At 34.3% G+C, this 25095-nt stretch overlaps 3 protein-coding genes across 19 annotated transcripts; 2 read left to right on the top strand and 1 right to left on the bottom strand.

Annotated features, from left to right (window-relative positions):
- The first annotated feature begins 1236 nt into the window (after window positions 1-1236).
- Window positions 1237-7805, top strand: LOC120280644 (UTP--glucose-1-phosphate uridylyltransferase 3, chloroplastic-like). Of its 17 annotated transcripts, XM_039287546.1 has the most exons (18): window positions 1237-1358; window positions 1436-1513; window positions 1630-1692; window positions 1898-1981; window positions 2608-2678; window positions 4040-4181; window positions 4424-4506; window positions 4651-4916; window positions 4985-5111; window positions 5229-5334; window positions 5492-5576; window positions 6009-6104; window positions 6316-6390; window positions 6470-6561; window positions 6648-6810; window positions 6884-6944; window positions 7099-7311; window positions 7612-7805. In XM_039287546.1, exons 9-17 carry the CDS (start codon window positions 5030-5032, stop codon window positions 7209-7211), a joined length of 873 nt encoding a protein of 290 aa, XP_039143480.1. In that variant the 5' UTR covers window positions 1237-1358; window positions 1436-1513; window positions 1630-1692; window positions 1898-1981; window positions 2608-2678; window positions 4040-4181; window positions 4424-4506; window positions 4651-4916; window positions 4985-5029; the 3' UTR covers window positions 7212-7311; window positions 7612-7805. The 17 variants fall into 17 exon arrangements, with proteins under 17 accessions (XP_039143480.1, XP_039143468.1, XP_039143470.1 ...); XM_039287534.1 differs by having other exon boundaries at window positions 1480-1513; window positions 4985-5334; XM_039287536.1 differs by having other exon boundaries at window positions 1480-1516; window positions 4985-5334.
- A 3577-nt stretch (window positions 7806-11382) lies between these two features.
- Window positions 11383-12231, bottom strand: LOC120280472 (putative F-box protein At2g33190). The gene has a single exon (XM_039287330.1). It carries the CDS (start codon window positions 12229-12231, stop codon window positions 11383-11385), a length of 849 nt encoding a protein of 282 aa, XP_039143264.1.
- Window positions 12232-19430: 7199 nt separating this feature from the next.
- LOC120280470 lies at window positions 19431-22235 on the top strand. The gene is made up of 2 exons (XM_039287328.1): window positions 19431-20874; window positions 21058-22235. The coding sequence occupies exons 1-2, from the start codon at window positions 19431-19433 to the stop codon at window positions 22233-22235; spliced, it is 2622 nt and encodes an 873-aa protein (XP_039143262.1).
- Window positions 22236-25095: the final 2860 nt, after the last annotated feature.

The raw sequence follows: 25095 nt of genomic DNA, 5'->3' as shown, positions 1-25095 counted from the left end.
TCGTTACAAATTTGTTACAAGATTTGACACAGAACTAACAAACTGTGTCAAATATTTGATTTTTTTAAAAAAATATTATTTACTTCCGTGCCAAATCATGCTGAATATACAAATTTAATAATTTTACGTGACGAGTCTAGAATCGCGATGCAAAAAAATATTTTTTTAAAAAAATAATTTATTAGTACAGTGCCAAATACCGTGCCAAAAACCCAAATATAATAAGATATTAATATCGTGCCAAATACCATGCCAACAATATAAATATAGTAATATATTAATATCAGTACTAAATCTGGGACAAATAAATAAATATATTAATATATTAATGCAGTCTATAAATCTAGTGCTAAATATAAATATAATAATATATTAATATTGTACTAAATCTGATTACTAAAAATATAAATATAGTAATATATGAATACTGGGTACAAATCTAGTCCCAAAAAATATTAATTTATTAATCTGAGTGTCAAATCTGATGCTAAAAAATATAAATATATAAATATATTAATCTCATGCTAAATCTAGTGACAAATATATAAATATATTAATATATTAATGCTGTGCTAAATCTAGTGCTAAATATAAATATAATAATATATTAATCTTTGTACTAAATCTGAGTCTTAGAAATATAAATATATAAATATATTAATATCATGCTAAATCTGGTGACAAATATATAAATATATTAATATATCAATGCTGAGTACAAATCTATGCTTAGAATATAAATATAATAATATATTAATACTGAGTCTAAATACTGATCTAAAAAAATATAAATATATAAATATATTAATCATGCTTAGAATACTGGTGACAAATATATTAATATATTAATATATTAATCTGAGTCTAGAATCATCGTTCAAATATAAATATAATAATATATTAATACTGGTCATAGAATCTGATCTTAAAAAAATATAAATATATAAATATGTTAATCATCGTACAAATACTAGTACTAAAAAAATATTAATTTATTAATACTATATCAAATCTGATCTAAAAAAATATAAATATATTAATATGTTAATATTGTGTATTTGGTGCCTAAAATTTATTTAATATATTAAATATAATTTTTCATTTTTATTAAACAGAGACACGTCATAGATATTAAATATTTAATAAATTAATTTTTATTAGTTATGGTAATTAAAAGAAAAAAAACAAAAAAACAAAATTTATTTCATTAACCCTAAACCCATGCCCCCACATGAAGCTTTTTCACCGCCATCCATTGCTCCTCTCTCTCTCTCTCTCTCTCCGCCGCCATTGGAGGAGCTACGAGGAGGAGGAGAAGCGACAGTGAAAGTGGGGATCGAGGGCGGACGCGATCGGTGGTGAGCTCTTTTAGGGGTGTTGTTTTGTTATGAAATTCCAAAGATCTGGGAGAATTCAGAAGAGGTGTTCATTCTAGGGTTTTGAATCTTCTTTTCATATATCTCTCTGTTGCCATTGGAGGAGCTGGAAGGAAGAGGAACATCGGTGATGATTGGTAGTGAGATCACTGTCTTTACTTTGTTTCTTTTCTTTAAAATCCAGAGGAGATTCAGAATAATGTGTTCTTCTTAGGATTTGAATATGTTTTCCCTCTCTGTGTGGCCATTGCAGGAGCTCGGAGGAGGAAGGGAAGCATCAGCGTGAACTGGCGGATTAGAGGTGGTACGATCGGAGGTGAACTCTTTGGCGTTTTTTCTTTCTCTTTTTTTTTTTGTTCTTTAATTGTGATTCCAAGCTGTGCATTCCATGCGATGAAAATAGCTTTCTTGGTGTTCTTAACATATTGTTCTGAGACTATTCTTATAAATTTATGATCATAGTCTGTATTTTTAGAGCTAATTAACATAATGCCAATTAAACATATTCTGCTGTTTTGCAGGCTGTCAGTTGGATGCTTGCATTATAGCATTTTGGAGCTTTTCTCTCTTCAGGCTTCAATTTCACAATAGATTTCTCCATTATGGTATCTTTCTATTGTTCAATCTTAGTAGATGATTTTTCAAAAGTGAAATGAAGACATCCACAACTCATTGTTTATGCCCCTGCTTCTAAGAAGTGCCATCTCTTTGTACTGCATGGCCTACTAGCTAGAGATAATAAAAAAACCATGTAAAAACAGAAGAACCAAAAAAAAAAAAATTATTTAGCAGGAACTATTCTCATGTTTTTTAAATTGATGAATGATGATTTGTAGCTGTAGTTGCGGCCCATAGGATCTATCTTTGTATTAGTTATACCATGCATCCTCTGCTGCCAGCTCCACCATTAATGTTAGTTATTTTTCAATAAACAGACATTTTCTCTTTATTGTATATTTAAATATTGCTGCTGTTTGAGCTTTGGATTTCTTTACCAATTAAACGGCAACAGCTAATTGAATTAATCTTTCTTGTGGTTAATTTTGCACCTGTAAGATGGATGTTGCAATCTCTAAACCGTGGATAATATCTGAAACACTAACTAATTGCTGATTGTTGATAAATAAATTTATGCTTGCAAATTTAAACATCACTCCCAAGCCCTTGTCACTTCTTGAGAGCAAGCCATTTATGCTTGCAAATTCTCAGTCAATGTCAATTAAAAATGCAGGTGGGAAGCTTGTTTACCAACCTGTTGTTCTTTGTTGGATAATCTAGAGATTTTCTTGTCTAGAGATTCAGGTATGGAAAGCTTTGATTTTTGTTGATTGAAATTGTTTAGTGGAGAATAGTTTCCAACTAGAAGTGAAGTTAGATTGCAGTTATGTACTTTAACCAAAAAAACCTTGCCTTTATGTAAAATTCTTCTGATAAAACAATATAACCTGTCATGGTGGAGGATTGATCTGAGGGACTTGTTTGGTTCTTTGCACCGTCCTGACCTCATTGACATATTGGATCGTCATTTTTAACTTTGTTATAGTTGGGAGTTGCATTATTTTTCGGCACAATACCTGTCACATCATCCATTTGTTAGAATATGGTTGTAAAAACCATACCCTCCGTTTTATTTCAAATGAGTGATTGGTTTCATTAATAGTTAATATTTTTAAATATTGATTAATGATTATATTTATTATTTAAATTCTGTGAAAAAGAGCTACTTTTATTTCAAATTATTTTGAAGGTGCTTGGTTAGAGAGATTGTAATAACTTGGGATGAACTTGGACCTGCTAGTTTATTGGTGTCATTCTAGAGATTGTAGCAGTTAATTAATATTTTGAGGAGCTTTGATTTGTGGCTTTTTAGTTGGTGTAAAAAAATTTGGAAGTAAAACTAATTTAGAATCTTATTTGGAAGTAGGCATTACCTAATTTGGAAGTAGGCATTAACTAATTTAGAATCTTTAACCTTTTCTGTATTCTATTCATTCAAATGCCTGTGAACTGATGCTCCATTACATACCTCTTTTGTTTCTTTTCTTTTAAGTTTGTTTGAGCCTGATGCATCACTGATTATGGTTGCTATACAAGCTTGTAATAATGTTTAATATTTTCGCTAACTTTATGACCATTTGAATCAACAAAATTTCAACACCTTTGTATTCATTTTAGAAAAAAATAATTCAGCTGACCTTTTGCATCTTAATTTGCAGCATCACTCAAGAAATAAGAAGTGTTTTGTGTGCAACAAACCAACACTTGGCATCTTCAACACTGCACATGAAATCAAGATGAAGATGATCACATTGAAACTAATATATTATAAGCACTGGTTTACTGAGATCCCCACCCACCCAAATTTATTAAATATTTCCCCCAAGTCCAACCCAACTCAAGTGAAAGTTAGTTTTGACCTTGATCCCATTGAAACTAATATAAAAATATTCTTAATAGTCCAATATATAGAGGCATCACAAGATCCACTCAGATAATAGCCTGTTTTAGAAAACAACAAAAAGAGCAATGGGTTGTGATAATTAGGAATGCTAAAGTTTAGAGTTGTTATTACCCTTTAGATTCATTATCCTTACATATTATTATTTGTGTTAGACTTGGTGTTAGATTTGTTCTGATATTGATTTTTGTTGGTTATTATACAGGGTACCTGTTGATCCTCTTGAATGGCAGATTTCTCAGGATACAATTAATAGCATTTTTGCCTGCCTGGCTAATACAATCGGGGCAGCTGAATCTATCTTGAGGGTTGCTCCAACAGGCCATGACAAAAGGCTATTCTTTAAGGTTCTTACTCTTTCAAACTTTCCCGCCTAATTTCCCAATTTAATTAAATAATGAAAGGTCTGGTGAAGTGCATGTAGTGAAGAAAACACCATAAGGCAATCTTAGGATTTTTGGCAACGGTCTCATCCAATGCATATGGAATACTCAACTCTTCTTTTGTTGTATCCATGCATGCATTTATAGTAATATTTGCACTAACCCTGTAAGTAAAACTATGTTTGTTGCTTTTGCTCTTTATGTAGGTGGATGTCAAGTGTCTGGTTGAAAAGCTTCTTGAATATGTCATGAATAACCACCTCGTTGTGCGAGATCCTGAGACTATTCTGTAAGCATTGAAAATGTCGCTGGTTAGAATTACTCATCTGCATTTTTTCTTCATGCTGAAGTGGGATGTTTATTTTTTTATTAATCTTTTCCGGAAAATATGGCCTTGCTACTTTGCATCACCAACTGATTTTTCTTTCTCCAGAACCTCCAGCTGCAATAGGGGGATTTGGAGTCTGGAAACAGCATCACCAACTGGTAAAAATTCTGAGCAATTTTCCACTGAACTAAAGGATATTTCAGGGAGCATCTGTTAAAAAGCTTTTAGCAACACATACATAACTAAAAAGTAACAAGAATTTGATAAAATACACAACCATTCATAGCAAACAACTTATCCACACAGTTTTCTACTTTACAAGATGGGACCCTCTGGATCTGGTAAGTCTACGCTTCTTGATTCATTGGCAGGTTTGGGGATTTTGCCCCTTTTTGCTGATTGTTTTGGGAGTTTGGTTTGATTGGTGGTACTGGAACAGGGAGGTTGGGGAGAAATGTGGTTCTCACTGGGAAGGTGTTGCTGAATGGGAAGAAGAGGAGGCTTGATTACGGTGTTGTTGAGTCAGACCATTCAAAATGATTGTCAACTGCACACTCTAGAATATGGTACGTCATCCATAAAACAATTCCTTCCAACTGTCCTTGATTATCAGAATGGGCAATATAGCTTGTCAGGAATTTCAAAGTGCTTGGAAACTAAGAGTACTATATCATTACCTTCAGTAGCTCCAATTGGAGCTCCATGGCAACAAATTTATCTGTTTGCTAGGAAGCAGAAGAAGATATATGTTGAGTTTTTTGAGTTGGCTCCTATCAACTTGTCTATAAGGTGAAGCTCTTAAATATTGAAGATGCTATTCCATTTGCAGTTAGAAACTATTAGAGTACAATGTGTGTTTCCTTGGTGAAGGAAGTAAATTCCTGTTACAATCTCTTCTTTCTTCAATTATTCTACTCGATCTAACTTAAGGTTTTCCATGTTAAAGCTTTTCAAGCACTCCATGGATGGTGAGGAATGAAACTCGTGCAGAAACAAAAACTTTTATCCGCGTAAGTGGTGCAAGTTTTCAGGTACAACTGAAAAATTTATTGCAAAAGTTATTATTTCTTTTATTATATAATTTACTTAAGTGATTGTTATTTTGGCTGATAGTTTGAATTTAACTGGCATCAAAATTACTGAATGACCCTTTTGGTTTCTGAAATGACATTGAAATAATGCATCATCCTAGTTCACTAGCAAATCATAGCCTTAATCCTTCACTTGAACCTCAGAGCTTTTGACTTGCAATTAGAGTTAGGATGATGTAACGGTGCAATTTTTTTTTTTATTAGAGTGAAGATATCCTATACTAAGTCTGTAACAGAGTCTTCACAAGCAAATATATGCTTCAAAGCAAGCACAACCTGCGTTATGGGTGTATTTGGTTAAAACTAAGACATCTTATATTCTCCATAACTTGAAACTTCATAAATCTGATCTCTTATTCCTAAATTTGTTAGGTTGAAGACAACACTAAGTACTTGCAATCTGGTCCTCCTTTTCTCATTCTTCTTCATCCTGCTTTGGGTCCACTTTGGGAGATTACTCGACAGAAGGTATTTGCTCAATCTACTATACATGGCTGATTGTCAAATTTTGCCATTGTGATGTCTTATAATTTGATTTCTTGGATAAGCTAATTATTGATGTGTAACCACTTTTGTTTTAAAATGCATGTGCAATGGCATTCTGATATGTTGTATAGTTTATAAATCTGTCATTTTAAATAGCACGCAGATTGATGTTTTAAAATTGTAACTTTTGCAGTTCTTTGGTGGCTCCATCATGGAAGGGTCTGAGTTACAAATTGAGGTGGCAGAGTTTATGTGGAGAGAGGTTCAGGTAAGCATTGCGTCATAACATTTTACAAGGTTAATTTCTTTTTACCTTCATTAAAATGATCTGTTCTTTTAAATGTCAGCTTGATGGAAGTCTTCTTGTCATTGCTGAGAACATTATGGGTTCAACTCAGGCTATTGAAAATGGTGAACCACTCATGCAATATGGACACAGGTACTTTATCTATGGTTTTCTTTTTTTAATAAAAGCCGCAATAACAAAAGAATCTAACTTGGTAAATGGCCCCTCTTCCAATAAAGATGTGCAAGGTGTAAATTGCAGAATGTCAAGGTCCAGAATAAAGGAATTGACTGGACTTCTGCTGACAATGTCTACTGGATGCATAACGTTCACCTATTCGAGAGTTTAAAGGTTATTCTGCAAGGGAATGCAGAATTTGAGGCAACCGATGTAGTCTTACAGGTGACTTTGCAGGAAATTCATTTAATGCATTTTGATTATTTTTTTGGGTTATAATTTTAACTTGATATTTTAGGGCAATCATGTACTTGAAGTGCCAAATGGCCACCGGATGCATGTCAGTTCTGGTGATTTAGGTCAGCAAAACTTTTCTGTAATTTTTGATTGAAACTGATATGTTTTTTTTTTATATTCAACATATCCTATGGCACTTTGAACATGCAAAACTAGTCCCTCCCTATTGCAGACTAATGAACTCTCTTGCAGACTATAATAGTTCTATATCTGCAGGCTTTGTTGTCAAGCTAGAACCAATTAAAGAGGAAATGATGGATAGTGGAAGCTGGTTTTGGAAATACAAACTAAATGGAACACACATTCAGTTAGAATTGGTGGAGTTGTAGGCAGGCAATTGAGAATAATGATCAGTTTCTTTAACTGAGGATAGCAGTTAATAAGAATATCACCTTCACTTGCTTGAACAGAAGTTCAACCATCTTAGAGGTGTGTTTTACAAAAGTGTCTCCTTAGCTCAGTTTTGTAGCATAACAAGTACTTTCATGGAAAACATTTATTGTAATAATAAAAACATTCTGGTTAATTAGTCCGGAAGAGGGTGGTAGGTGGGTAGGTCACTCATGTGTCTTGTTTCCACCTTCCCCAATGCCACAAAAATACCTTGAGTTGTTTTGAGAGCCTCGAGAAGCCTAATACTTCCTATTTCTTTTTTTTATTTAATTTAATTTTTGTTCTTTTTATATTAATCCTATCTGGACTTTTGTGTGTTTTTTTTCCTATCCTCAGATAAGATCAAGAAAAGGACATACAACTAATGTTATCAGGATCTTGTTTGTTCCCCAGCAACAAGGCTGCAATACTGAATTTTAATGTTGCATGTGGAATGGAGTTCTAATGTTGTTTTGATACAAGTGTTTGTATAGTTATACTACATGATTTCCAATGTATATATAGGGCATCTATATGTATTGTTAATTTAATAGGATGATTTTTGTTTGGTAATTCAAAATTTTTAACTAGTGCAATTAAAAAAAAATTAAATTAAATTAATTTCATATAAATTATTTTTTTTCACAGATTAAACAAAAGCGTGCCGAAAATTGTAACAAAAAAGTTTTATTAAAAACTGTGCCAAATACCGTGAAAAAAAGTAGAGTATATAAAATCATGTTAAAAATTGTGCCAAATACTGAACAATAAAACAGTGCCAAAATAGTGCCAAATGTAGAATCAAAGTCCGTGCCAAACATTGATGGCAATGGTTGGCACAATAGTAAAAAACCGTGCCCAAAACAGTGACAAAGTTCGGCACGATATTAAAAAAACGGCGCCAAAATGTATTTGTGACTAGTGCTATAGGCATAGTTAATTTTTAGTGCCAAATACAGTACCAAAATCAGTTTGGTACAATTTTTAATCCTATTTCCGTGCCAATTTTACCGTGTCGATTTACGATTTAATTTATAATAGCACAAGTTAAAACATATATATAGACTTACAATTAGACAATACTATTAAGTTTATATCAAACCAAGCATATATATATATAGCATGCACCCATGCACTTACACGTATACATGCATGCATTGATTGATAGATCATTGTCATCTTTCCAAGAAGCTCAGTGCGTCGTGATCAAGATGAACGACCACCACCGGAACTGGTCCTCGCTCCGATCGTTAGCCATCAGTGGCACCGCCAAGCTCCTCAATGCTGTCGACCACATCCGCTTCCGCTCCGTTTGCTCGGAATGGCACAGACACACAAGAGAACATCAAAAGGCCCCGCTTGTGATCCTCGCCGACCTTGACATCGAAGATGATAGCATAAGGGCTCTCTCCTTCTTCGATATCATCGGGAAAATAATCATCCCCCTCCGGCCCCTAGCCTACCAGGGCGTTCCTGATTCCCACTACGTACCTCGGCTCTGTTGGTGTTGAGGTGGTGCCGTGATTGAAGCCTGGTGCAGCGCGTTCGTCATCCAAGTCGTGGGAAGCATGGTGGATCTCTGGACTGGAGCATGATGGCGGCATGGATGGAGGGTGCGCAGCATGGGGTGAAGGAATGGCTGGGCATGGTTGCTCAAGGAAAGCGGGAGACTTTCTTTTTAAACTTTTGACTAATATTATTATATAGTATCTGTGTTAAGGATGCTGGCCAATCAAGTTTAACTTAATGAATCATGCTGGCCAAATGTATCTTAATGGCTTAAGTTAGCCAATCAGGTCGCTAGTAGTGTTATAGCGTTTGGGTTTACTTTTGACTATTAATAGTATGGAGACTGATAGCTCATTGGTTATATGAGCAAGTTTTTAGTTTTATTCATTCTCTTGACTTGAGTTGACTGAGAACCATTGCCTCTTCTTCTCGTCTTCTTCACAGGCACTGCATATACTAATCTCTTTGTCTGCATCTTTCTCTCCAGCAGGGGACACAGGCGGAGGCTTGCCGGCGTCGCGATCCTCAACAGGCTCCTCCCGTGGATATATGGATCTTCATTGGCAAATATACTTTTGCTCAAAATGGTAATCAAGATCGACTAAGGATCACACTCCTCAATCCATTCACTGAGGACGGCATCATCAACCTCCCATTGCTGGATGATCAACCTTGGGGCCGGGTCTTTATCTCCGGCACACCCACAAATGAATGGGGACTAAAAGCTGGGCCCACAATAGATAGATGAATAAATAAAGGGATTTTTACTTGCATAACCCTGTAAAATCATGAATTTACTTAAATACCCTCATAAAAATGATATATGCTTGTATACCCCTACAAATCAATTATATTTGCTTATATGCCTCTATGGTTATATTGACTCTTAATGGTGTTAAATCAATGGATGGAATAATGGTAAATTACCAAAATGGGTTTGCTTATATACCCCTCTAAATTTTTTTTTTCTTATTTTGTAGACATTACTCACTTAATTCAACAAATGACCATTATGGGTTTGTTAATATACCCATCAATTTGTTTATTATATTTTATAGACTTTAAATTATTGAAGTTATAGATAACCAATGTAATTCTTTTATATATGCTTTAATTATTTTTAAAAATTATTAAAAATTATGAATTTGTGAGTAAATTCATATTTTTAAGGTTTTACAAACATCTCTAAAAAATTTTACATTATCACATGCTCTTTACAAACACAGCCTAAAAATAGGTAAAAATTACGACATGTAACAATATATAGCAAATAATTTCATACACCTACTCAAAATATAATCACATATGAAATTCATAAGAAAGAAGTCTAATAATATTTTTTGAACATCCATCCAATATCAAGTTTTTTACCATCAAATTCTCTAAAGGACATCAAATTTTTTGAACAAACAAGTTCCCCATAAAATTCTTTAAAATTGGGAGATTCTCCGAGTAAGCTCCGGCGACGGTGTTGATCACGCTGAGACCTCTGAAGGTGAAGACAATGGCACATGCGTAAATGCCACGGCGTCGGGCGTAGCCGGCGTTGAGATGGTCCAGTAAGGTTAAGTTGAAACCTCCGGGGACGGTGTAGATGTCTCTGACGCCGATTTGAAAGAGTCGGCGAGTGAAATGACGTGGCTTGAAGGGATTGGTGAGAAGGGAACCTCAAAAGATGGCGGCTGAGTGGTTGAGAAGTTTTGAATAAATGTTAATTGTAATTGGGTAATTTTGTTAAGTTGGGTTAAGTGGGAACTATGGTTAATTCCATAAACCCTAACGGTGGCTAACGGTAACTAACGGTAAGTAAAAAAGTTAGTTTTATGGGGGTATGCAAGCAAATAATATTTTTATGGGGGTGTTTAAGCAATTTCATGGTTTTGCAGGGGTATGCAAGCAATTTTTCCATAAATAAATAAATAACTTGTGAGGGATGGGTGTCGTTTGGGACATTAGTTTGCTGTCTTGAAACTCAAAATAATGAAGCGTTTATTTAAAATTTATATATATTAACCCTGAAATATTCTCTCATTGTCCTTGGCATATTTATATTAAAATAATTTTACCTTCTGTTTTACTTCTGTTTAATGGTAATTGTCCTATGCCAATGGTATTGTGATGTAATCTTTTATGTTAATTATATTAAAAATAACTTTGTTAAACTTCTGTTTTACCAACGTTAATAATAAATATTGGTATTTACATTTCATAAAAAATAAAATAAAATAATATGGCAAACCATGTCCACACAAAGAAAGTATAAAATTCATTCTTGAAAATTTGATAAATGATATATATTCTACTTCAAATTTCTAAACCAAAAAAAACAAAAAAATAGTTGACGAAGTAAAAGATCTACTAAATATATTTGGATAGACAATTTTGTGCTTTTTACATTTAAAATAATCTAAAGCTATCATATACATGGGTTAAAATGTATGAATATTGGCCGTTTTGCTTGGTGACGAATGTTGAGCAAAGGGAATGGTGTGATGCTTCCGTCTGTTATGTCGTAGCTACCCGAGTCGTTGTATCCACCTCGACTGTTGTCATAAATATTGACATCACAAAAATAAATCCTATTATTTTTTGTCTTATCCTCCATAGTAGTTGTTGGAATTAACATGGCATAATTAGAACCCAAAAACAAAACAAAACAAAACCATTTATGTTTTTCATCTCAACAAATTGATTCTCTTCTAGATCTAGCTTAAATAGCTTGAAACACTTTGTCTTTAGGGAATTATAACCAGTGGGATAAATCATCCTATAAATAAGGAGTAGATCTCCCATAAAATCTACCATATAGATTTTCTTTCTATGTGAGTCCCACTTATCTTGGGAAGCAATTTCTATTAGCTTAATATTCATACCAAATTCAACTCGACACACCTGACTATCCTTTCCAACCACATAAAATGCTCCATTGTACCAAATAATGTCTTCAAGAATAAAAGTACTGGTTATCACGGTCGATTCCGAGTCACCTGGTTTCCAAAATGCTAATCTGTAACTCCAATGATAAATAGCAGCTACAATATAATTGGAACTCTTCGAAGGATCTGATGATATTACTGCTTTATTAATAAGTATATCAAAATCTTCTTCGGTCCAAAAAAATGGCACTGGAGGTAAGTTGACCTGAGTTTTCGAAAAGGGTTTCAACAATTTTATATCAAATGACGGATTTATCATAATTAGCCACCCATGTGAAAAACCAACACAATGCATCTCTTGTAGCTCCGATATTTCTATTTGGTAAACCACATTCTCTAATATGTTAAAAATCATTGGGAAATCTCCATCAAAGAAAAGCAAATAAGGGAAGTAATGTTTCTCTTTTACCACCTCATACCACACCTCATACCACTGTGAACACACTGCACCAAATCGAATATAGTCTGCAAATGATAAGAACTTTAGGATCTCTTGCAATATGTCCTTATGAAGACTTGCATAATCTGCCATAACTCCTGCTGGTTTAAAAAAAATAATAATATATGATACATCCATGATTTCATAAAATGACAACATTAATTTAAATCATCGGATTTTAGTTTAACTAGGATATGTAAAATTTATTTGTAGTTTATACAATTGGTCTATTTGGATTTTCTTATGTTTAATTCAGATATTTTTATTTAAAGGAACACATTACTAATATCTCATAAAATTCTCCATTGTCCATTAAACATATCAATGAAAAATACCCAAAACAAGAGAATTCATATAGTTTACTAATTGATTATAACTAAACTATACCAATTCTTGTCTAACTAGTGCCCTGCCATATATGCTTTCAAAATTATAATATATATATTAAATGTTATAAATTTATGACATAATTTTTACAACGAAAACGAAAACATACAAAATAAAATAAAACAAAATTAGATAAAAACAAGCGCGCACCTTTTAAGGTCATTGAATCACATATCCCCAAAAAAAAGAAAAGAAAATAAATAAACTAAGTGAAACAAGTGTTGTTTTGTTGGTTTTTAATTATTTAATCCCAACAAAAAATTAATTATAATCAAACTAACATTAACAATTTTGTCAATATTTTCTATTATCATCTCATCCTAAATCAAATCTAATCAAAATCAAATTTCAGCTCACCCAAAATAACTTGGGTTTTGAAAATTTTTATTAATAATAAAAAAAATTATTTAATTTTGAAATGATTTTATAAAGTTATTTATTAATCATTTAATTTGCATATTTCTTAAATATCTTTTTATTTTGAAGGCAATCATCAAATTCCATATTTTTGTAATTAATTATTTTAGTTTTAAATCATGGATATATATATATATATATATATATATATATATATATATATATATATATATATATATATATAATTGTCACTAAATCTATATTTTTTAAAAAATAACTGTGCTAATAAAATACAAAACCCAAGCTTTATAATCATCTCAAACCCTAGGATGGCAAACAACTCAAAAGCAGCAATTTGATTGTTTCCAACAACTACGGAAATGAAATGAAAACCTGACCTCCAAGCTCTAGTTGTCAGAGAACAGATGCTCCACTAAATTCTTAAAAAACCCACATATAATCCATTAACTACACTAGCATGTAAACACGGTAAAAAGCTCAAATCCTCCTAAAACTCCAGAATTTAGAGTAAAATTTTTATCCAATTAAGCATTCTACATTATCGATATGACATCTTGTTAGATACGTACCTCTATGAGATTGAGATGAACTCTTTGAATCGATGGGCTCGGTGCTCATAATTAAGAACATAAGTGGGATCTCAATGGTAGTATTTATATAAGTGATTTAAAAGATTGAACTACACTTTAAATTTTAAAAAATAAATTATTATCTAAATATCCATTATGATTAATATAGAATTAAAATAATATAATTATTTAAATTTACGTAATTTGATATCATTATTAAGATAAATAGAAATTTTATTTATAATTTTATTTATAACTTTAATTTTAAAAATAGTTACTAAAATGCAGAATTGAAGATGGAAAGGTCAAGAATGCCCCAACCCCCCTGGTCACTGGGCGACATAGATTTTGCCAACACATCAATCTACAACCCGAGTGAAGATTTTTTCTCAGCCAATTAATTTTTTTTATCACCCAACTAGGCAGTCTAAAGATAGACATCCAGTAAGTTAGAATTGCTGTTTAGACCGAATTGACAAGGGTGAGACGACCTCCCAAGGAAAGATGCTGAGCCTTCCAAGAGGAAAGCCTATGACTGACTTTGACAATGAGGCTTTCCTAATCTTGCCTACGAGGCCTTCTTCCCGAGATCGGAATACCCAGGTAGGTCACCGGATTTATTAATAAGTTAAAAACTTTCTTTTAACTCCATTATAAAATATATATTTATTTTAAATTAAATTTATTACTGGAAACAAGGATCTCGCGGGGTAGGGAGTCCTCCCCTCACCTCATCTCGCAATAGACTTCGGAGATTAAATTTTAATTTAGTTTCCCCATTCTTGGTGAAAAACTAGGGATTCCTCACCATAATGGGGTAGATCCTAGGGAGGTAGAGATTATCCATTTTATGTCCATCCCTAATATAAACTTTAGAATATTTTAAACACTCAATAATGACATTTTATACAAATAGTATAAATATTTAAAACTTTTATAAACAAAATCTTAACTAATTGGAATGAAAATATAATTTTATAATAGTCTTGAGTATTCAATATTAATACTATAAATGGTTTTAAAAAAAATTAAAAACAAAACATTTTAAACATTGCCAAACAACATATTACAATTGAAAAGTTACAAAAAAAAATGGAGTTACAATTAAAAAATAGTTTAATTTTAATTTCATCCATTTAATTATATATTTTTAAATTTATAAAAAAAATTGAGTTATAGTTCATACATATAATCTTTAATCTATGTAAAACTAGGGATTCCTCACCATAATAGGGTGGATCCTAGAGAGGTAGAGAGATTCCCCATTTTATGCCCATCCCTAATATGAACTTTAGAATATTTTTAAACACTCAATGACATTTTATACAATTAGTATAAATATTTAAAACTTTTATAAACAAAACCTTAACTAAAAATTAATTGGGATGAAAATATAATTTTATGATAGTCTTGAGTATTCAATATTAATACTATAAATTGTTTTAAAAAAATATTAAAAAACATTTTAAACATTGCCAAACAACATTTTACAATTGAAAAGTTACAAACAAAAATTGGAGTTACAATTAAAAAAATATTTATATGTTAATTTCATCCATTTAATTATATATTTTTAAATTTAGTAAAAAAAATTGAGCTATATGTACGTATTTATTTCATAATAGTATCAGTTAAAACACAGAGGCATACAATTAGACACTAACATGCATTAAGCTTATATCAAACCAAACATATATATATATATAGCTTGCACCCATGCACTTAAGTATACATTGCATGCATTGATTGATAGATCGTTGTCATCTCTCTCCAAGAAGCTCATTGAGTAGTGATCAAGATGAACGACCACCACCGGGACTGGTCCTCGCTGCCGTGGTTAGCCATCAATTACATCGGCAGGCTCCTCAACGTCGTCGACCACGTCCGCTTCCGCTCCGTTTGCTGGAAATGGCGCAGGTACACTCACGAACGCCAGAAGGCCCCTCTTCTGATCTTGATCACCCACTTTAAGAAGAAACAAGAAGACACTGATATTATAAAGGATCTCTCCTTCTTCGACATTTTCCACAAACATAATCTCACTATAAAGTCTTTCTCCTTCTTTGACATCATCCGCAAAGAGATCATCCCCATCCCTCTCTTGGTCTCCTCCCTGTTAGGGATATAGTTGATATGCCCTAGACCCAATCTCTTATGTAATAATTTGAATACATTTCAAACAATGCAGTTTGTTTAATATATGGCTTTATTTTATCATGTTAAGTGTTTAATATGATAATGTCCTTGATTAAATTTAGAGACTTTTCATTATAATGGAGATCATAATAATGAGAGTTAAGTCTTAAACTATTTAATCTAAACAAGGTTCTTGGGCACGGGATCATTAAGAATAGGACATTAGTGATCCGTTTTGATCAATATATGTGTGATAGTCTCTATAAGATAAAGATTAGTTGATCTCATTAACTAAATCACATATATAGATGATGCATATGAAGATATGATCATTGAACTGACTCAATTGAGGATTCCTAATGGTTAATTTTACCATAAACTGTCAATAGGATATTCTCTTGAAGAATGAGATATAATAGTTCCTTTGACCTGAGATCATCATAGTAATTAACAAGTTGTTTATCATACTTTGATTCTGGATATCTATTGTCCTAGGGCAATAGTTGAAAAGATATTGGGTATGATTAAATACTTGTAGAATTAATGATTGATCAAGATAGAATCTGTTAACTCTTGGTAATGAGTTTGAGCTCTATGTTGTCATTATTTATAATGACTATATTAAGTCCTTGGCCAAGGCAATTGAATGAAGAAGAAAAAGAGTTTCTTAAGTCATTCGTTGGTCTGTTATAATTGACATGAAACATAGTTGGTAACCTATTGGGATTTGACAGTCCAACCATATCCTAGGGTTAACCCGGGGCTTTATTGACAGAAGGAAAATATTACATTATTCTTCAACGGGTTCTTGAGAATATTTATATATTTCATGCTATCTGGTCGTTAAGGAGTGTTGCTAGACACCAACCTTGATTTGTAAATTAGTATGACTAATTTGCTACCGGCTTAGCATTGAACCTATGGGGTCACACACTAACGAGTGTTCTAATCTTTGCTAAAGGATTAATTATTTTATTATTTGATAATTAAATAAGATTATTTGATTAATCAAATAAATTAATTAATTAGTCCAAATGGAATATTATTATATTCTTTACTAGCATAGAGAATATAATTAATATTAAAGGACAAATTGAATGATGATTGCATGTGATGGTCATGGTTTTGGGAAAACCAAAAGCCACATGAATGTTTGATGGTTATGGTTTTGGGAAAACCAAAAGATGGTTAAAATAATAAAAATGAAAAACCCAAAGGTTTTGAGAATATACACAAGGCCTCATACATTGGCTTAAAAAAAAAAAGGTGATGATAAGTTAGGAAGTAATTTTTTTTTTCTATTCAAGTGAGAGTAAAAAAGATATATTCCATCAAGAGAGTTTTGACTCTCCATCAAGTGAGTTTTGAGAGTCAAAACCTATTATTCAAGTTGTTCGTTGATTCCATTTTGTCAAAGGGTTGATAGCAAAGGTTTGTCTCGGTGTGGATACGCATAGAGTCTTCGCATTATCGAAGAGGTTTTGAGCGAAAAGAAAAAGGGAATTTGTTTCAAAAGGTATGTTTTAGATTCGATCTATTACTAGTTAAATGAATTTTAAATACAAATAGATCCGCCATTGGATTATTTCGCCTTCCGCTGCGTGTTTTGAACACCGAATAATCCTATACTCCCTTGTCAAGAAATCCTACTACCTCGGCTCCTCCATCAGAACCATCATTGTTGGCCAATACACTCGCTCAAAATGGTAATCAAGAAAAACTAATGATAACAATCTTCAACCCTTTCATCGACCACTACATCATCAAACTCCCCTCACTGACCAGTCGACCTGGAGGTCATGTCTTTGTCTCTGTGAATGATAATGTGAATACTGTGGTTTACTATGTTGCTGGTAGAGTGTACTTCATCAACAGTCCTGGTGAAGATGAATGGGAGTCCTTCTTATTTTATGATCGTCCTGATGATATTGTCTCTTGTAACCGCCGCATCTATGCCTGCGTCAAAGGGGTACTCTATGAGATCGATCTGAAGAAAAGAGAGCCTGTTCATTCTCAATCACTATTGCCGGGCTTGCTTCCTTGTCAGTTCTTTGACGTAGCACTTCCATTGAGGTCCTTTGAAGACATTTATGGCAAACTCCATCTTGTTTGCACTTCCAACCATCGGACCAACTTGTATTGTTTCATCAAGGCTAAAATCATACCAAGAGGCAGGCTTGACGTGCCCCTTTTTGAGCCACCAAGCACGCTATTACTAATACATGAGTGCCTGGCTATCTCGGATGATTTGCGTGTGGAATTACGAAAGGAACAGCATGGTGTACATGTGGATGACTACCATCCATATCCCCTGCTTCTCAAACTCTCAAGCTTCTGGAATAATAATAATAATAATAATAATAATAATGGTCAAAACCAATGGAAACTCGTGGGCTGGATTACTCCTTGTTTGTCTCCTGAGAATTAATTTGTCATAGGTGAACATGATCACTGGATCATACCTTCTCTGTATCATTTTAATTAGTTCTCGTTTTCATTCTATGGTAACTGCTCAAGTTAATATATTAGTTCTTTCTTGATTTCTATTGTTCTATTTTACTTCATAAATGCCAATTTGATCTTTATTATTTCTCAAATTAAATAAATAGGTTTCCATTCATGACTGCAATTCATTAATTTTTCTATTATATATCTTAGCTAGACTTGTAAGCTGATCTTGATGTTTTTGTTGCAATGTCTTGGATTCTTGAGCAATGTCTTGGATAACTTCGAAGCTAGGTCACTTGTTTGGAGGATATATACATGCTCATTCAAGCCCTTCATTTCATTCAGTTCTTTCTTGGTTTTTCTTGAACATGGCAGTAGTTTCTAAATTAGAGTCCTCTGTTTTTTTTTTTGTTATTCAACATGATATGATATATATAGAAGGTAGGCAGTTTAATTATAAGATGATATAGAAGCATATATATGCATTGAATGTTTTTTTCTTTAAAAAGATTAATGACCAATAATTAAGTTACAAATCTTGTTAGCCATCTAGACATGGGGACTAATTAATGAAACACAGAAACTAATGAGAAATTGCTTACAAGTCAATTTGAAAGATAGAAAAATTACTTGCACAAGTCAATGAGCAAAAAGAGTCTCGTCACTAGCTCTCAGTTACTTCCAGCTGGTGTGTAGATCACTAATAATCTAAACAGAGTCACAAAAGAAATAATGAAACTCAAATAGAAAATTAATCTGACCCTGCATGTTGTGAAGGCTGGGAATGAGGCGTCGAGGCAGTGGGTGTTTAAACAGCCTCACGTGCAGAGCACGGGGGTTGAACATTCAAAAGAGCAGGCAACTAATGGGGAGGTGAATAACGGGGTGACGTGGCGACGCAGTGGAAGAGCACGTAGAGCGAACACATGCCTAACGGAGTTCTGTGTGGGTGACAGCGTGAACAAATGAAGAATGGGAAAGGCGATTTGGTTAGGGTGAGCTGGCTAATATATAAAAGGATGAGGGGGGAAAGCTAAAAGGAAGGAAGGAGAGTATTAGAGTAAAGTTAGAGGCCTGAGCTCTGGTCATCTCCGGCGAGTTCTTCTGGCGACCGGCGGCAGGAGGGAGTGTCTCCCAAAGTTATCTTACTGTTTTTTACTGCTATTTTCTCTGGATCTGCACTATTTTGAATTCTGTTTACTAAATTGATGCTTATTTGCTGAGATATTGTGAACTCATTTCATCGTTTACTCAATTTAGTTCTGGGTAATCAGAGTGATTTGATCTATTGATTGATCTGAAGATTGTTTAGAGATTGAATTGGAAATTTTTCTCTGAAGTATCATTACATTTTTGGTGCTTTCGTTCTGACTCATGGCTGAGGGTACGAGGATGAAGGATCTAACTGTGAAGATTGATACCATGTTTGCACTCATGGATCAAAGAGATGAGCGTCTGTTGGCCATCATTGATCAACGGGATTCAAAAATGACTGGGAGGGTAACAATCCTAGAAGACTCTCTGCTTAATATCTCTAAATGTTTGGAAGCTTTACAGGTTCCAAAACCTAGCATCACAGTAGAGCCAGATGCTTCTTTGCGTTTGGATTTTGCAGATGAGAACTCTCCTATTGACATAGAGGCATCGGGTAAATTACATCCTCTCCAGAATCGGGCTGTGCGGGTGGATTTTCCACTATTTGAAGGAGATGAGGTATTGAATTGGATTTTTAGAGCTGAACAATTCTTTACATATTATAGAATTTCAGATCCATATCGATTGGAACTAGCTTCCATTCATTTGGATGGACCAGTGGTGTCTTGGTATCAGATGCTTATCAAAACAGGTACTGTGTCATGTTGGGCTGATTTAGTTACAGCTCTGGAGGAGGATTATGGACCTACAGATTATGAGAGTCCTGAGTATTCACTTTTTAGACTTACTCAAGAGGATTCAGTCACTGCCTATTATCACAAGTTTACTGCATTAGCCAACAGGGTGGAGGGTGTTTGTTCTAAAGCTTTGATAGCTTGCTTTATTGGTGGTCTGAAAGCGGATATTCAACGAGACATTATTCCTTTGAAGCCTATGACTCTTCCTAAGGCTGCCTCTCTGGCTCGCTTGTATGAAAAGAAATATTCTGCTACTGTGCCTACTAAGAAATTTACATATTCTCCTGATATCAATAGCAGTGCCAATCCTAGCAAATTCAACACAGCAGTACCAAAAACTCTTCCACTCTCTATAAATAATTCTGGTCCTCCACACAATGGCCCTACTGCAAACAATTCTCAACCATTCCAGAGGATTAGTTTTCAAGAAATGCAGGTTCGGAAAGCAAAAGGACTATGTTTTAACTGTGATGAAAAATTCACGCCTAATCATAGATGTGTCACCAAGAGATTGTTATTATTACAATGGGACACAAAACCTCCTGATGAATTGGATCCTAGAGATGCTGATTTTGTGGTGGAATTGGAGACTGCACAAAATCAAGAGGAATCTACTTCTAAATTGGCTCTAAATGCTATGAATTCTTCTTCACTCTCGGGGACATTAAGGTTCGCGGGCACTATAAAAGGATATCCAATTAAGATCCTTTTGGATGGAGGAAGTGACGATAACTTCATTCAGCCTCGGGTGGCTCAGTTTTTACATTTGGACATTCAGCCTGCAAGTCCAATTAAAGTTATGGTGGGTAATGGTAATGCTCTTCAGGTTGAAGGATTTCTTCCAAATTTAACTATCATTGTACAGGGAAATCAGATTACAGTACCTGTTTATATTCTGCCAATTGCTGGAACTGAATTGATCTTGGGTACAGCTTGGTTAGCAACATTGGGACCACATATGGTCGACTATAATGCACGATTCATTCAGTTTCATGCTGATTCGAAATTCATTAAATTGCAAGGGGAACATCCTTGAGCACCTCATTCTACTTCTCTGCACCAATTACATCGTTTGCGCACTACTAATGCCATAGCTGAATGTTATACAGTTTCTGATGTGGACAGTGAACAGTTAGAATTGTCAACAGCTTCTACTCTATCAGCATTTCCGAACTGTACTCAGACTTTGGAATTTTCTCCTACTATGCTTGTTTCTTTACAGAATTTACTCTTAATATATCAACAGGTGTTTACCATTCCAGTGGGTCTGCCCCCTTCAAGACAGTGTAATCATAGAATTGAATTGCTTCCCACTGCTCAACCTGTTAAGGTGAAACCCTACAGGTATCCTCACAGCCAGAATACAGAAATTGAAGCACAAGTTCAACAAATGTTGTTTGAAGGGCTAATTGAAAACAGTACAAGTCCTTTCTCCTCACCTGTATTACTGGTAAAAAAAAAGGATGGAACTTGGCGTTTTTGCACTGATTATAGGGCATTAAATGCTATCACAGTAAAAGATGCATTCCCTATACCAGCTGTAGATGAACTTCTTGATGAACTGGGTGGTGCAAAATTTTTTAGTAAATTGGATTTACGCTCAGGTTACCATCAAGTTTTGGTGCATCCTAATGACAGGTATAAGACTGTTTTTCGTACCCATCATGGACATTTTCAGTGGTTGGTCATGCCATTTGGGCTCTCTAATGCCCCAGCAACTTTTCAAGCTCTAATGAATAATATCTTCAATTTTGCTATGAGGAGGTATGTACTAATATTCTTTGATGATATATTGGTATATAGTGTGGATTGGGACACTCATTTGCAACATTTGGAGAAAGTTTTACAGACATTACAACACAATCACTTGTATGCCAAATTCAGTAATTGCAGTTTTGGGGTGTTAGAGATTGACTATTTAGGTCATGTTATATCTGATAATGGTGTACACATGGACCCTACCAAAATTTCAGATATTGTAAATTGGTCAGTACCTGTTAATGTCAAGCAACTGAGAGGATTCTTGGGCATTAGTGGTTACTATAGAAGGTTTATACATCACTATGCTAAAATTGCTCATCCTTTGGCTGACCTTCTCAAGAAGGATAATTTCCATTGGACAGATCAAGCTCAGAAGGCATTTGAAAAATTGAAATCGGTGATAATTTCAGCCCCAGTTTTGCAGTTACCGGATTTTTCTAAACCTTTTGTGCTAGAAACAGATGCCTCGGGTAAAGGCATTGGAGCAATTTTAAGTCAGCAAAATCATCCTATTGCCTTCTATTAAAAAAAATTGACTCCAAGGATGCAACAACAGTCTACATATGTAAGGGAGCTCTATGCTGTTACTGAAGCAGTCAATAAATTTCGTCATTATCTTCTTGGTCATCCATTTGTCATCAAGACAGATCAGAAGGCTTTGCAACATCTTTGTCAGCAATCAATCCAAACACCAGAACAGCAGCGTTGGCTACCCAAACTACTGGGATATGATTTTAAAATTGAATATCGACCAGGCAAGGAAAATGTAGGGGCCGATGCACTATCAAGAAATTTTTTTATGGTTTCTCCACTATGCATTGTAATTTGTGGACACAGATAAAAGAATTACAATAGCTTGATCAGTTTTGTGTCCAGAAAATTGCAGAATTGCAGAATGCTACGTTTAGTGACACCAATTTTTCCTGGAAACATGATGTTTTATGGAAACATAATCGAATTGTGATTCCAGTAGATGCTCCTATCAAAAATCAGTTGCTTTATGAATTGTACTAATTTTTTATTGAATTAATTAATGTATGACTAATTTTTTGAAAACATAGAAAAAAACCATCATCAACAACTATAAATATATAAAAAAAAATAATTCACTAACCTCATAGATGTAAATGAATTAAAAAAAAGAGCACCTTTAATCAAAACAAAGAGAAAAACATCATTAGAAACTATATAAAAATGACTAGCATTCCAGAAATTTTAGAGATACTACCATGAGATCACATTTTACTCAACATCCCCACATGTACCAGTTTTGCAATTTTAACAAGAACAAATTATACAACCTGCGATCAATTTGAACGAGATGGGCCTGTGATCAATAAACTAGTTTCCATTGTATAAATAGTGCAGCAGGAGGCAGGAAGGGTTAAGGCTTCAAAAGAGTGTTCACATTAGGCAATAAGCCCTATTCAACATCCCCAGCCATCCAGCTATATTTCCCCATTCGCCCTTGTAACGGCGAAATAAACAACTTCTCTTGCTCTCTCTAGCTTGTAGGGGCTTCTTTATCCACTGGTATCACTCTCTGTTTAGGGTGAAGGGGGAGGAAAAGGATAAAGGCTGCTAACAAAGAGACTTTGGCTGATGTGAACAAGTTGGGTGACATGTACACACTAAATAGAATGGATGATGTTTCGCAGAAAAGTTGCTACAGATTTATTTTCCTATGGTCACGCCTGCTATTTGATTCCAAAAGCAATCAAGTGGTGAAACAAAATTAAAGATGAATGATTATTTCGATGCAAATTGAATTTTGATTACTAAAGTCAAATAACAAGACTATAGTTAATTGGCCTACTTAAATAATTAACCCTAAACTAATACCAGGGTGAAATATCAATCCATGATGGTGAAAGGTTGAAGCTCTCTTTTGAAAAGATAAATTAATCATTTTTTAATATGAGTTAAAAGATTAATAATGTGAAAAATAAAAATATTTAAAAATAAATAAAAATGTTATGGGATTATCAAAGGTAATAAAGTGAAAATTTTAAAAAACTTCATTATAATTAGTTTTATCTAAATAATATATTTATGTGTATACTTACAAAATGATAAAAGGCGTATACTGACAAAATGATAAAAGGTTATCCTCACGTAGAAAGCGGCTCTAACGGTAAGTTTTAATGATTACAATATTTCATGCACACGTGCCTTTCATTCTTATTTTTTATAAACATCAAATTATCTATTTTACAGTTAGTTAGTTTAAGACATAACCAATGAATTATTATATATATATATATACACCCCAGGCATGCATGCATGCATGCACGCTGTTTATTGATCCCCTTCAACAGAGTTGTCGTCTTTCCAAGAAACAAGAAACAGTGATCGATCAAGATGAGCAACCACAGGGATTGGTCCTCTCTCCCTGTGACATTCATCGTTCGGACTGCCGAACGCCTCAACGCAGTCGATCACGTCCGCTTCCGGTCTGTCTGCATGGCATGGCGACAACAGACAGAAGAGAGAAGAAAGGCCCCTCTATTGATCCTCGTCGACTTCAATGGCCGACTTCGCCCCAGCGAACCTCACCTCATAAAGGCTCTCTCCTTGTTCGATATCATCCGCAAAGAGATCATCCCCATCCGGCTCTCGGCCTCCTTCCGGGTTAGCAATTGTTACTACCTCGGCTCCTCCCATGGATGGATCTTTATAGGCAGTGTCCCCGTTTCTCCAAGTGGCCGCAAAAGACAAAGACTGAAGATAAGACTCCTCAACCCATTCACCGATGACTTCATCGACCTTCCCTCTCTACGTAATGTACCACCTCGTGGCCGTGTCTTTCTTTTTGGCCAACCGGGAAATTTCCAGTACGACAACCACCCAACTGTAATATACCACCTTGTTTACGATGCTAACCCGTACACTTCGGAAGTGAATTTCATAAACACTGGTGAACAAGCATGGTCAACCTTCTTGATTCTTGACCATCCCGATGATGTTGTTGCCATAGACGACCACTTGTACTTCAACAAGGGTGGAGTACTCACAGAGATCAGTCTGGAGATCGGAATCCGTCTTGATGTGAAACTGCTATTGCGGGGCTTGCTTCCTGTTCTGTCATCAGATTCAACACTTTGCTTGAGGTACTTGCAAGACCTTCGTGGCCACCTCCATCTTCTTTTCACTGCCGAATATCAAAGATCATATTGTTTCTTGAGGGTGGGTGTCCATCAAATGGGAGACCTTGACGTAAACTATTTTAATCCACCCCGCTTCTTCACGAGACACAGGTTCTTGCTTATCGGGGATGACTTCACAGTGGAACCGCATGGCCCGGGGGATGGTGTATATTTACGTGATTATTATCCATTTCGCCTGCTTCTCAGACTCTCAATGTTCTGGGCTACTGATCAAAACAG

Source organism: Dioscorea cayenensis, chromosome 17 (genome assembly GCF_009730915.1).
Source record: "Dioscorea cayenensis subsp. rotundata cultivar TDr96_F1 chromosome 17, TDr96_F1_v2_PseudoChromosome.rev07_lg8_w22 25.fasta, whole genome shotgun sequence".
Classification (NCBI taxonomy): Eukaryota; Viridiplantae; Streptophyta; class Magnoliopsida; order Dioscoreales; family Dioscoreaceae; genus Dioscorea; species Dioscorea cayenensis.
Note: the sequence above shows the minus strand (reverse complement) of the source record. Positions and strands in the feature narration are given on the sequence as shown.

Bases quoted from the DNA above. Each gene is read 5' to 3' on its own strand.
- LOC120280644 (XM_039287542.1), top strand. From the start codon at position 5,030: ATGGGAAGAAGAGGAGGCTTGATTACGGTGTTGTTGAGTCAGACCATT. The intron at 5,577-6,008 runs GTACAACTGAAA...TAAATTTGTTAG, and splicing joins TAAGTGGTGCAAGTTTTCAG to GTTGAAGACAACACTAAGTA. The intron at 6,391-6,469 runs GTAAGCATTGCG...TTTAAATGTCAG, and splicing joins TTATGTGGAGAGAGGTTCAG to CTTGATGGAAGTCTTCTTGT.
- LOC120280472 (XM_039287330.1), bottom strand. From the start codon at position 12,231: ATGGCAGATTATGCAAGTCTTCATAAGGACATATTGCAAGAGATCCTA.
- LOC120280470 (XM_039287328.1), top strand. From the start codon at position 19,431: ATGGCTGAGGGTACGAGGATGAAGGATCTAACTGTGAAGATTGATACC. The intron at 20,875-21,057 runs GTACAGCTTGGT...AATGTTATACAG, and splicing joins TGGAACTGAATTGATCTTGG to TTTCTGATGTGGACAGTGAA.